The 13,344-nt window shown below is 44.3% G+C and overlaps 1 protein-coding gene across 1 annotated transcript in view; it reads right to left on the bottom strand.

Annotated features, from left to right (window-relative positions):
* Positions 1–12,620, bottom strand: part of ARHGEF3 (Rho guanine nucleotide exchange factor 3) — a 286,293-nt gene extending 273,673 nt beyond the window's left edge. The window contains exon 1 of the mRNA XM_036266162.1: positions 12,529–12,620. Within this exon, the coding sequence (XP_036122055.1) occupies positions 12,529–12,572 (44 nt within the window). The 5' untranslated portion in view covers positions 12,573–12,620. The remainder of the gene's footprint in view (positions 1–12,528) is intronic.
* Between the last annotated feature and the right edge of the window lie 724 nt (positions 12,621–13,344).

The following is a 13,344-nucleotide window of genomic DNA, read 5'->3' as shown; positions in this document are numbered from 1 at the left end:
CCAAGGCTAACAGGGTTCACTCAGTCCTCCCAGCCCAGGCGCCTCCCAGGCTCCTGCGCAGTCCATGATCCAGCCACATTGAGCGGTCTCTTCTTCCAGCACACCATGTGCTCCCTGGCCTCAGGGTATTTGTACATGCTGCTCTGTTCACATGGCTCCTTCTTTTTTATTTTTAACTACTTTTTAAAATTTATTTTTCAATGACAATTTATACCCGATATTATTTGGTATTAAATTCAAGTATACAGCATAGCAGCTAGACAATAATATACTTTACACCTGATATTTCAAGTACCCACCTGGTACATAGTTGTTACAATATTATTGACTATATTCCCCATGCTGTACTTTACATCCCCAGGATTATTTTATGACTACCAACTCTTTTTTTTTTTTTAATATGTTTTTGTTGATTTTTTTTAGAGAGAGAAGAAGGGAGAGAGATAGAAATATCCATGTGAGGGAAACACATCAATTGGATGTCTCCTGGACGCCCCCTACTGGGGATTGAGCCTGCAACCTGGGCACCTGCCCTGACCAAGAATTGAACCTGGACTTCTCAGTCCATGGGAGGATGCTCAATCCACTGAGCCACACTGGCTGGGGGTGACTACCAACGCTTAATCCCTTCACCTTTTACGCCCTGCCTCCCACCCCTCCCATCTGGCCATCAGTCTGCTCTGTACTCTGCCACATGGCTCATTTTTTACCTGACTATCCATCGTGCATGTTTCCCCTTTCTGGTTATTACCTCTCTTGGGAAATGTCGGTCCACCCCAAAGTCCCCCAAGCTCCTCACACTTCCCCACTGTACACTCACCACCCTGGGACTGGCATGTTTGGGTCTATTCCCTCCAGACTGTAAGGTCCACAGGAGCCGGCCTGTGCCATTCACGGCACTCAGCACAGTGCCTTGGCACAAGCAGGCACTCAAATAGATTTCCTTGATTTAATTTAATCATGCCGTCTCCAAATTGGCATAGGGTTTGTTTCTTTGTGTCACGTCTGACACTGATCTTGGCACCTTTGCTCACCATTCATACTCCCTTGAGATAACAACACATACGGACAGGCTCATACTTGACACACTCACAACACTTGGGGAATCTGTCACTCTCCAACTCCCCTTCTACCACGACATTCTAACCTTGAGGAGGTCTTGTTTTCTACCTGAATGTTAACAGACTACTGGAGACTGCTATGTCAGTTAAGCACACTCTAGCCAAACCTGACCTGAGTCTATTTAAAAAAAGAGGGAGAGATGTTAAAAAAAAAAAAAAAAGTATATAGATTTTCTCTGAAGTGTCTCACTTAGCCACATGCCTGTAATGTTGACATCAAACAGATTCCATTTTAAAGGTCTTAAACAAATAAACGAATGAAAATGTCAGAGCTGTACTTACATATGACTTGTTTCTATAATTAAAAAAACAACCATCCTGCCCTGTGTTTAAGGTGAGAGAGAATTTTTTATTACAAAGGTTTTGCCTTCCCAGTACACGTTAGAATTATGGTCAATATAACATCTCTGTCAGGTCTAAACCAAGACACAGTGCAGGCTGTGGTCTTAATCAGGTGTCAACTCAGTGTCACCAGCCATGGGTCATCCTGACCTTAGTGGGTGACAATGTCACCAGTGAGGCCTTGTCACTAGATTTGCTGTTCCTGAACCTACTCAGGCCTCTGGGCTTCTCGGAGGAACAGGTGAGCAGCCCCCTGAGGGCACACTCAGACAAGTCCAGAACGAGGACCTGACTCTTCAAATGCGATGCCATGGAGGGCAGAAACAAGGGAAGGCCCTGTTCTGGACTGAAGGAGGCAGAGAGACATAACACCAAATGCAGTGCTTCAGCCACAAACGGTCCCTGGATGGTGGGTGGGGGTTGAGGGAGAAGGAGAAAGAGCTGTAAAAGACGTTTTGGCACAACTGAGGAAATTTGAATGTGGACTGGATATTAGCAGATACTCTAAAATTATTGTTAATTTACAGAGATGGATAATAGTAGGTGATTATGTAGGAGAATAACGTTATTTTTAGGAGTTATAAGCCGAGGTATTTAGGGGTAAAAATGTCAGGATATTTGTAACTTGTTTCCAAATGGTTCTGGATGGGGGGAATGTATGTGTGCACACACACACACACACATCACATGAGGCAAAATGTTCAAATAAAAATATAAGTGAAGGAAATACTATTCTGTTAACTCTTCTACAGGTTTGCAAATTTTCCAAATATACAGTTGGGTAGAAAACTACAGTGTAAAAACTAGTTCCTTTGATAACACATAATAAACAGGTAAAGAACACAAAGAAAGGGCTGTTAAGTGTCTAACAAGTGATTGCAGGTCTGATCATTTCAGAACTTAACATATACCTACTATCCACAAGCATAATGTTCTCTTTATAATACTAGTCATTTTCTGATACTTTTTTTTTCACTTCCCACAAGAGGGAAAGTGTATTCTCTGCCTGGAATGCTTACCTCCTGCCCAGGGAAAGCAGCCCCAGATTTCATTAGAGAGATGACTCCCCCCTTAATTTGCTTTGGGACCTAGAGAACGTTATCAAAACTCGCCCATGACTCCATCACTGCAACCTAACTGAACAGTCTGTCCATGTCATCATGAGGTTAGCAGCTGACTTTCCCAATAATCACAACTTCTCTGCAGCCAGGGAGGGACAGCGTTAAGTTCCTGTTCACGCATTCTTAGTGCAGGACACGCAGCAGTCACTCAATAAATATTTAGTAAGTAAATGAGATATTATACAGCTCTTTAAATGCATATAAAGATAACATAACCAAAAATTATTGACAAGTGAGATTAGAATAGTGAAAACTAAAAATTGGCAAAACACACACACCACCACCACCACCAACAACACTAAAACAGTAGCTATATGAGGAACAGGGATTAAGAAAATGAATTGTGCCCTGGCCAGTTTGGCTCAGCAATTAGAGTGTCAGCCCTTGGACCAAGGATTCACAGGTTCAATTCCTGTCAAGGGCACATACCTTGGTTGTGGTTCAGTTCCCTGGTCGGGATTGTACAGGAGGCAACTCATCAATGTGTCTCTCTAACGTAGATGTTTCTCTCTCCCTCTCTCTTCCTCCCACTCTATCTGAAGATAAATGGAAAAATATCCTTGGGTGAGGATTTAAAAAAAAGGAGAGAGAGAAAATGAGTTGTCATGGCCAACTCCTAAGAGTATGATCGGTACACCAAAGAGATGAGGACTACAGTGCCTTGGGGGTAAGGAGACAGCAAGTAAAGCAAGGGGGAAGTCAGGAAATGGTGAAAACTATTCTCACTTGTTTGAATTTACAGATGGGAAAAAAAAAAAAAAAAAACCTGACCAAAAGATAACTGGGTGTTGACTTTGCCTAATTAATCGTCATCACATAAGGGTATAGGACAGGACATCCAGGTTCTAACTCCACCTCTGCTACTAACTCACTGGGTAACCTCCAGGCACATCACCCCTCTGGGCAGTTTCCTCACTGGCAAAATGAGAGGGTGGGTCTAAGGGAGCAATAAGATCACATCCAATGAGTACTAAGTAAGCCAAAGAAATCTAGAAATCAGTATACTGAATATAGACAATAATGTTGTGCTGTAAGTATATAATGTGCTAAATATCACTACAAAGGCAACCATATTACAATATATAAATGTATCAAAGCAATATGCTATACACTTTAAATTTACACAATATTAACATGTCAAATGTATCCAGTTTTTAAAAATCCCATCCAATGATTCTATTCAAAAGACAAAAGAAATCTCTATTTGCTTCTTTCAATTGCTTGTAATTTCTTAGGCTTCTACAAGTAATTTGTTATTCCTTTTTGATATAAAGAAAAGATTTACATGTTCTTAAAGCAGTTTTGTTTTTGTTTTTTATTTTATTTATTTTTAATTTTTTTTCTTTATTGATTTTTAGAAAGAAAGGAAGGAAGGAGAGAGAGACAGAAACATCGATGAGAGAGAACATCCACTGGCTGCCTCCTGCACGCCTCCCACTGGGGATCAGGCCCACAACCTGGGCGTGTGCCCCGTCCAGGAATCAAACCAGTGAACTCTTGGTGCATGGGTTGAAGCTCAACCACTTGTTGTTTTTTAAAAAAGGGTTTTTAAACAGATCAGAATATCACATCCTGCTGTTGACCATAGATCCTGAGTAGAATCGTTGGGAGACCGTGTTAGTCATGAAACTTCAAAGCTATGAGAAATCTTCATTTTACGTTTACGAAGTGCTCCGCAGCTGACCAGGAATTTCCGTTGTCAGTCCCACCCATCACCTTGTGATCAGGAAACTGCCCCCAGAGAAGCGGCTCACGCAGTGCTGTGCTGTGGCCTGGTCGCACTGGGACAGCCAACGGGGCACACCTCAGTGACTGCATTAGCCTTGGTGAGAGTATTTACATCATGGAAACAGGCAAACACTACAAATTTGAGCTTTTGTCCCTGACACTAGCCAATTTATGCTCACCCTTCCCTTAATCCTATCTGGAAACCAAGACTTGACCTCAGGCCTCCCCCCTTCCCATTTAGGGCTTCTGTTTTGTTCCCTGCCCTTGTAAACCTGTAAACTAGACTGCCAAGCCCTCCCAGGCAGGGATCCTGTTAGATTACTATCAGGCCCCTGCCCGTCCTAGTCACAAATCTACCCCTAGCCCAGCACAGTGCCTGGCACACAGCAGGCCCTCAATCAACACCCACCCTTGAAGAAAACATTGGCTCCTGCTCAGACTGTACACACACATACAACAGTGCACACAGGCGGGACAAAGGCAACACACAGCTCAAGTCCCAGCAGTGATCCCCGGGAAAGCCTAAACCCAAGTACCCATGCTCTTCTCCCACCTACAGAACAAAGGTCTCAAGACTCTCCCCATCCACACCTAGCAGAACACCCCAACAAAACCAGAGCTTCCTAAATGCATCTTGCTAATTGTGCATCTCTGTTGGCCCAGTGAGCATGCCAACCATCGGGGTTCAATGCCCCCACCCCACCTTCATGCGGCTCTCCAAGCCTGATGCTTGGCCCTCAGAGCTGAAAGGTTGATTTACCTCCAGGGGAAGTGCTCTGCTCTTGCCTGGCAGTTTTCCGTCAGATTCCCCAGAAGGGAGGCACATGCTCTCCACTCAGCAGGGCTCAGCAGCAGGACAGACGCTGCCTTTCACCCACCACCTTCTGTCCACAGGGCAGGGCTGGGTGAGCTCTGGCTCCCAGATTAATGTGGGCCAGAGACCAAACGCTCAAAGATACTCTTTCCTGACCTGCTGTGTCGCAGGAGTTGTGTTTCCTGGTGCCACCTCAGAGCACTGTGTCCTTCTGAGTCCTCCCAGTGAGTGTGTTTTTAAACATTCCCCAGGTTCACGCTGTGTGCCAGACCCTCCTAGGCCCTTCTTGTCTCCCATTACATAAATGCATCTTCCCTTCTAGACTGTAAGCATGGTCCACGTCTGACTGTATCCCCAGGGCGCCTGAGAGAGTGCTGAACACATGGCAGGTACTCAAATAACTGCTGAATGATTTTCCCAAAGTGATCATCATGCCTTAGGAATAGTCATAGGAAGGTAGAGGACATGGGTTCTGACAGCGCCTCTTGGCTCTGTGGTTGGTGGGAGAATGATTTACAGGCTGATAACAGACTAATACCCGGTGCTGAGTGTTAGCCGGGTGCCCAGTGACCACGAGCTAAGCATTTCTTACCACACTGAACCTTCACATCAACTTTATGACCTAAGTACCACTGTTATCCACCTTCGCAGATGGCAGACTGAGACTTGGAAACTTTCACAACCAGGCCAGGATCTCACCACCTCCCCTAACACCCTCCTGGAAGCTCCCTTGTCACTAGGGCCACCCTTTGAGAAGGAGACTGCCTGGAATTAGTAACATGCTGATGGGCTCCCCATGAGACAGAATGCCCACGCTCGGTGCCTCAATGAAATTATCTTGGCCAAAGCCCAGCCTCACCCCTGAGGCAGCCACAGCAGCTGCTCCCATTCTGCAGAGCGACTCTGAGCTCCCGTCTACAGGGAGAAGGTAAGATGAGGATCCCCACCAGACGAGAAGCAAGGGGGTGGTGTCTGACACACAGTAGGTGCTCACTCATGTTTCTGAACTGACAAGTGGAGGCGTAGATAAGGACAAGGGGTTGGCCCTGCAGTCCTGAGGTGAAATGATGCGACAAAGCCTGCCAGCAAGAAGGGCCGCAGCTCCCATGGGGCCAACCCCACTTTCTCTGAGGAGAGGGGCTCCCCAAGCCCTGCCTATAGACCTCACGCCCCCTGCAGGAACACAGTTTTGCTCCTGTGATTTATGAATATTTTGTCTTTTAATCAAGTGACTTTATTGTGAGGAGACCTATTCCAACAGCATATATTGACTCAGCAACCATTACTGGCCACTTCTGAGTGCTGACTCGCAAGAACACAGGATTGCTAGAAAATCAAGCTCCAGGGGAGTGCAGCTTTCTGCTGCCACCAGTGACTGCCAGCAGATCACATCAGCTCTCTGTGCCTCAGTTTCCTCAGCTGTGCAGCAATGGAGTTAGGCAAGCACATTTCTGATGTTCAAAGGGGAGGGGAGAAGTCCTTGCCCTTTTGGTAAAAGGACTTGTGGGGACATGGGTAGATGGTGAGCACTCAGCCCCTGCTGGAGGAACGTAAAAGGTTTAAATCTGTTCATTCTTTCTTTTGTTCATTCACTCATTGGTTCGTTCGTTCGTTCGTTCGTTCGTTCATTCATTCATTCATTCATTCAGTAGATCAGTCCGTCCATCCATTAACATCCCATCATTGCTCAGCTGCCTTAAACACTTGAGGAAAATGCTCAAAGAAGGCAGGTCCTTCACGCTTAGGTTGCACAAATGTGTGTCTCTTTTGTGAAAATAAAAATCTTATCTGGTTTGCCCATTTCTTCCAATGTGTTTTGAGCTTCCCCTTTGTGCTGGCTCTGCTAGACTTTACTCTCCTGCAAGGTGAGCCTTCTCTGGGGCAGTGACAGCCCACCTCCAGCCCAGGCAGGGCCCAGCACACAGTAGGCTCTCAGTCTGTGAGTGGCTTTGGTGAATTGAGTTGGCTAAAAAATAGAGTGATTTTTAGATGGCAATGTGAGGGCCTGTATCCAAAACTGAGGTTTGCCCCGGAGTCCTGTGCCATGTTCATGCTGCAGGGGTAGGCTGGTCTGTACCACCTTAAGACTGGGTAGTTCCCATGCCTGTCCTTAGTTGCTTATCAGCTTCCATCTTGGCTTTAGGCCGGAGTTGTTGTGGTCACTGGTTTTTATTAGTTCTTTGTTCACTGCCCAAAGGGCTGTGTGGGGCACCAGCTCCACTTCCTCCACCCTCCAGAAGTTCAGCTGCTGACCTTGAGAAGCTGGAAAGCCAGGAGAGGGGAGAAAATACAACTTCTCCTGACCTGAGGCTGTGACCCTAACTCTCAGACTTACCAGCCCCGGGACCTGGGACAGAGCACTTCACCTCTCCAAGGCTGTCCAGACTTCTTGGACAGCCCATCAGCATTTCCCAGTCTGCTCTTCAGAATATGGTTTTCTCCAAACACCAGCAGGCAATGCAGGGAAAAACGGGGCTTGTCGCCAAACCTGTTTGGGCACTGCTGGCTTAAGCTCAGTCAAATGTGCCCTTTCTCACAGGACCCAACAGAGCCTATAACAGGGCAGTGTGCGTGGAGGGGTCTCTCATCAGAAGGTAGATTGGGCACTCCCACCCCCCCCTGCTGGTGCACAGATCATGCTGGGGACATGCTGGATGGGGAGATCTTGAAGCATGGGGGTGGTGAGAAGGCCAGGGGCTTTCTCCCTTGAAAGTGTCAAAGACACAGGTTTAAGTCTGAGCCCTATAATTACCTGTGATATTGAGGCAGGTACTTAAAACTGTTTTTTCATCTTGCAAAATGGAGGCAAACTATATGTATTCTGTTCGGTTGCTATGATGTTTGGAGCCAATGTATGTATATAAAAAGCCCCTTAGGAGGTGCCCAGAATTAGCAGATAGTATTACAATTTGCTGTGTAGAGGATTAGCTGAGCTCACTGAAGGGTTTTTTCAGTGGCTTCATGACAGATCCTCCAAGACACTGTCCTAATTAATGCCTTTGGCCAGTACAAAGACAGATAAAGACTTGGCTTGGGAACACACACACGCACACACACACACACACACACCCCAATGCAGAACGTGGGGTTCAGGAGACTGAGTCGGAGTCTAGGCTCTTCATTCCTTGCTACAGACCACTGCCCAGCCCTTTGCCTCTCAGTATCTCAGTTTCTCATCTGTAAAATAATATTCCTGTCCTCATGGGGTCTTCCTGTGTCTCAAGTAAGAGCATGTGCACTCACCAAATTACTTTAACAATAATTTAATAATAAGTTATGAGGTTATGCGAATGAATATAATGAGGGGCCTATCTATCCAATTTCCATATTTATTCAACAAATGTTTGGTGAGTGCCTACTATATCCCTGGCATTGCCCTGAGGGATCAATGAGAAGACACACAGACCCTGTCTGCGCTCATGAGGTTTACAGTTGTTTTAAATAATATACTTAATGTTGGGTTTGAAAGGAAATGTTAGGATTGAAAGGAAACTCATCAATCAACCAACCCCTTTCTGTTAAGCCAATGAAGAATCTGAGAGAGAAAGTAAAGAGACACCTCCAAGGTCACACAGCCAGGTTTTGGCTACAATAATATTTGAAAGTTCCTAATGAAAAAAAAACAAAAACAAAATCATTAAAAAATCCAACATCTGTGTCTTTGCTATTTTCCTTTCTGTCTTAGGCACATCGCTGAAGCACAGTGAACAAAATAGGAAAGACCTGGCCCCATGGAATGTACAGTCCAGTAGGGGGGCAGACACTAAGAAGATAAATACATAGAAGATGAGAAACTGAGTCATCTCATTACCATTTCTAAAACACAAGTCTGGCCCTATCAATCTCCTGATTAAAAAAAAACAAAAACCTTCCTAGGTTCCTTACTCTATATAGCAATTAAAATAAACAAAAATGAAAGCAGCTGCCTTTCTTAGGTGCTTACTATATGCCAGGTGCTTTACTCTGATTAACTCAGGACATGCCCCAACAACTCATTGCAGGAGATACTATTATTGTCCCCATTAACCAATGAAGAATTTAAGTTTTTCACTTAATCATTGTTCATAGTATATGCAACTGCTTTCTCAACCCCTAAGACTCTGAATTCCCTAAGAATTCACATCTTACCCACCTTTTTGTCCCTGGTGCACACAGTAGTATTCAACATAAAGGCCCACTGAATAAATAATCAATTGACTGATCAAATGGGTTAGTTTCCTTCAAGGCACTATCTGCTAATAAGCTGGACGAGAGCTGATGCGTCTCCTGATAATCACAAGAGGTAGCTGTGACATTATGCAAAGAGCCAGAGCCAGACCCCAGAGACCTGAAACCAAGGCTTGTCTCTATAAACACATGCCATCACTCTAGGCCTGACTGCTTAAAACTGTAATGATGAAGACGCAAGAAATGATACAATGAGCCTACATCTCTTCTAGCTCTAGAATTTTAGGTCTTTGAAACATAATGGGGTGGGCAGTGCTCAGGAAAACCGATGAAACTGCACTTTTTCTGCTTTTAAAACTAAATCTAGCCCTGGCCGGTTTGGCTCAGCGGTTAGAGCGTCGGCCTGCGGTCCTGAGAGACCCGGGTTCGGTTCCCACTAAGGGCGTGTACCTCGGTTGCAGTTTGTCCCCGGCCCTGGTCGGTTGTGTGGGTGGCAGCCACTCGATGTGTTCCTTTCACATCGATGTTTCTCTCTCTATCTCTGTTCCTCTCTCTCCCTCCCACTCTACCTGAGCAAAAAATGGAAAAATGTCCTCGGGTGAGGATAAAAAACAAAACAAAAAACTAAATCTAAAGTTAAACGTTTTAGTGTAGGATGCTGATCAGCTCTATCAGGGGTTAGTAAAGAACTTCCTCTCCCTCCACAGCCAGTGGGTGTATTTAGCCTAATAAAGTAGATTTTCTCCCTATGACAAATATTCTCAACCTTGAAAACCTCTTTTCCAGAGAAGCGTTTTGGATGAATGCAAGTGAGGCTGCCATCAACAACTGTGCCCTAGAAGAGAGAGGGCTGGTGGTGTGCAAGAGCCCATGTTCACATGCTGGATGGGGACAACCCAAAACCACCACTCTCAACTCCTACACTCTCTCCTGGGAAGACCCCAGTGAGGCATAACACCTGAGTGTGACCAAGGCAACTGCAAACATGGCACGATGGCCCCACAGCTGTGCCCACAAGGAGGACTCACCACTAGGCAAGTATGAGTCTGTCACTTAAAGTGACAGCAATGGCTAGGAGCTGGGGCTCCACAGAGAGACAGGGTTTTTGTTGTTATTCTTTTTGTTGCTGAGTTGGTTTTAAATGAATTTCTATCCTAACATCACCTGCTGGCCATAATAAGGTTAACGATACAACTTCCTACCTTATAGGACCATTATGAGAATTTATGAGATAAGTAAGCTATGTGACCCACACAGAGCCTGACACCTGGAAAATACTCATATAGTTGCCTTTGATGATGATGATGATAATGATGATGATGATGATGATAGTAGTGGTGGTGGTGATGGTGGTGGTGGTAGTGATGGTGATGTTGGTGGTGGTGATGCTGGTGGTGATGCTGATGGTGGTGCTGATGGTGGTGATGATTGTGGTGGTGGTGGGGGTGGTGCTGATGGTGGTGGTGGTAGTGGTGGTGATGCTGCTGGTGGTGGTAGTTGTTGTTGGTGGTGGTAGTGATGGTGATGCTGGTGGTGGTGATGATGGTGGTGGTGGTGGTGGATAAAACAACCTGAAGTAAAGAAGTCCTACCAAAGGTTCTTCAAAGCCTCCTTGGTAATCCTGTGACAATTTCTCCTGGAGGAGTATACTTGATTACTCTTCAGAAGAGAAAATGAAGCGGCACCTGCTCCTGGGAAGGACCAAGGCTGACAGATGTTCTGGGCCTCAGAATAGGTCATGGGGTCCCTGTGAGGACAGAGGCTCACCAGGGCCATTGGGAGATGAAACCAGGAAACAGAGAGACCTGAAAAGATGAACTTCCCAGAGTAAAGAGAGGGGGATGGGTTACGATCACAGAGAGATGCCAGTGTTCAATGAGGGACAAGCGAAATGAAAAAGCATGAGGAGCAGACATGTGGTAGAAGGTAGGCATACAGGAAATCTGAACCTGGTTGAGAAGTAGTACTGTTTAGAGAATAATTTGCCTATATTTATTGAGATCTTAAATGCATACACAGGATGACCCAACAACTCCATTCCTCAGTAACCACCTAAAAAAAAAAGTCTGTCCATGTGCTCAAGAGACACATACAGGAAAGTATATCACAAATGTGCTGTAAAGGCAAAAAACAGAACCTACCCCCCACTGTCAGGAAAACAGCTCAATAAACAGGGAGATCCTCATACTATGGAAACATTGTTCACTTTGCTGCAGCATAAAAACAAGATAGATTCACATTACTGTCTTGAAAACATTTTACGACATACAATTTAATTATTTTAAAAGGTTACAAAATAGACCAATAAGCATAGCATTTCTGTATTTAAAGAACAGAAAGAAAGAAAAAAGGAAGGAAGGAAATAATGACTTTTTTCTATGTACACAGGCACCCAGAAAAAGTTCTGGAAGGAAATGCACAAAGTGGATCACAGCGGTCACCTTTGCGAAAGGCAGGAGTGGGGTGGGGGCTGGAAATGAAACTCGGGGACAGGTGGGTCATTGGGGACTTCACTCTTATTTTTAACTAGGAAAATGTATCCACACACTTCCTGGGCACTAAAATTAAATTAATAATATTTATTTTAAGGCAAAAAGAAGAGATGGAAAGAAGAGATGTAGTTGCCATCATTTTGAACTTTTGTAGTTCAAAAAGAAGATGTAGTTGCCAAGAGTCAGGGTCTGCCTTTGCCTACTCTTGAAGGACTGGCCACACCCAAGTGCAGACATAACACATCTGAGCATGTGTCCATAGTTTCTTGGAATGAGTGTCCACGGTTTTTGGATTCAAATATTTAATTCTACATCACACTGGTTGTATTTATATCAACTCTTCCTTCTAAGTCCTCAAAAAATTCCTTCATACTTAACAAAGGTATCTCTCTTCTGGTGTCAGAAATTAGAGATATCAGCCCTGCCAGGTAGCTCAGTTGGTTAGTGTCATCCCAATATGCCAAGGTTGCAGGTTCGATAGGGCAGATCACATACAAGAAGCAACCAATGAATGTATAAATAAGTGGAACAACAAATCGATATATCTCTCTCTAAAATGAATAAAATAAAAATAAATTAATTTTAAAAAGAAATTAGAGATATTAATAGGAGACACATGAAATTTGGATATCTCCAAATTTTTAATGGCCTCCACTGACTTACAGAGACATACATGTTCTGCGTTGCATTTAACTGTTGCATGTAAAAATATTTTTAATTTTAATTTTTAAAGATATTTGTACCTTTCCTTGTTTTCTTCCATTCCTCTGAAGACACACTGATTCATTACTGTGGAACTGTCCACAGACACAGCGTGGCGATCCCAGGTCTTCTTTCTGAAAAAGCAAAACAACCAAATTTATAACCTGGTGCATTAATGTTATAAACACACGATGAGCTGCATTAAATACATAAAGGGAAATATGTGAAAAGCTGCCCAGTGTCCATCAAAATCTATTCTCCCCTTCTTCCAAACTTATTCAAGTTTTAACATGGACTACATTTCCCGGGCATGGTTAGAGCTAGGTGCAGCCTCCAGATATCTGAATTCCCGGTGAAATGTGAGAGGAAGTGGTATGTGCCACTTCTCTTTCTACATCTGAAGATGTGGGCATGCCTTGTCCTACTGTTTGGAACTCAGCTTTGACCATGCAGATGATGACAATGCCCTTGGAAATTACAGGGCAACAAGACAGAAGACACCTAGGTCTGTGACTGCATGGAGCATGGCCACCTTCTCACCTTGTTCTTTGAGTCACCATTTAATTGGGTCTTGTTTTGATGGCTACTTAACTCTCATCCAAATTGACACTATGATTAAATATTTTCACTGGGACCCTTCTGAGGGTGGATTTGTTATTTGGAGCTTGGGACATGCTCTGTCTATGAAGATGGGTGAGGCCTATTTCTGTAATTATTTCTGGTTACAATTTTGGTAAAACCAAGTACAGTTCCAAATAAGTACGCAGTCAGTGTTTGACAGATGAAGAGGTGTTGATAAGCATGTTATACTTTCTAGTGTGAAGACTTAGAAATGCTGGGAGCCCCAAGTATGAGTG

This window comes from Molossus molossus, unplaced genomic scaffold, assembly GCF_014108415.1.
Source record: "Molossus molossus isolate mMolMol1 unplaced genomic scaffold, mMolMol1.p scaffold_m16_p_18, whole genome shotgun sequence".
Lineage (NCBI taxonomy): Eukaryota > Metazoa > Chordata > Mammalia > Chiroptera > Molossidae > Molossus > Molossus molossus.
The sequence above is the reverse complement of the archived record's forward strand: the minus strand, read 5'-3'. Positions and strand labels throughout refer to the sequence as shown.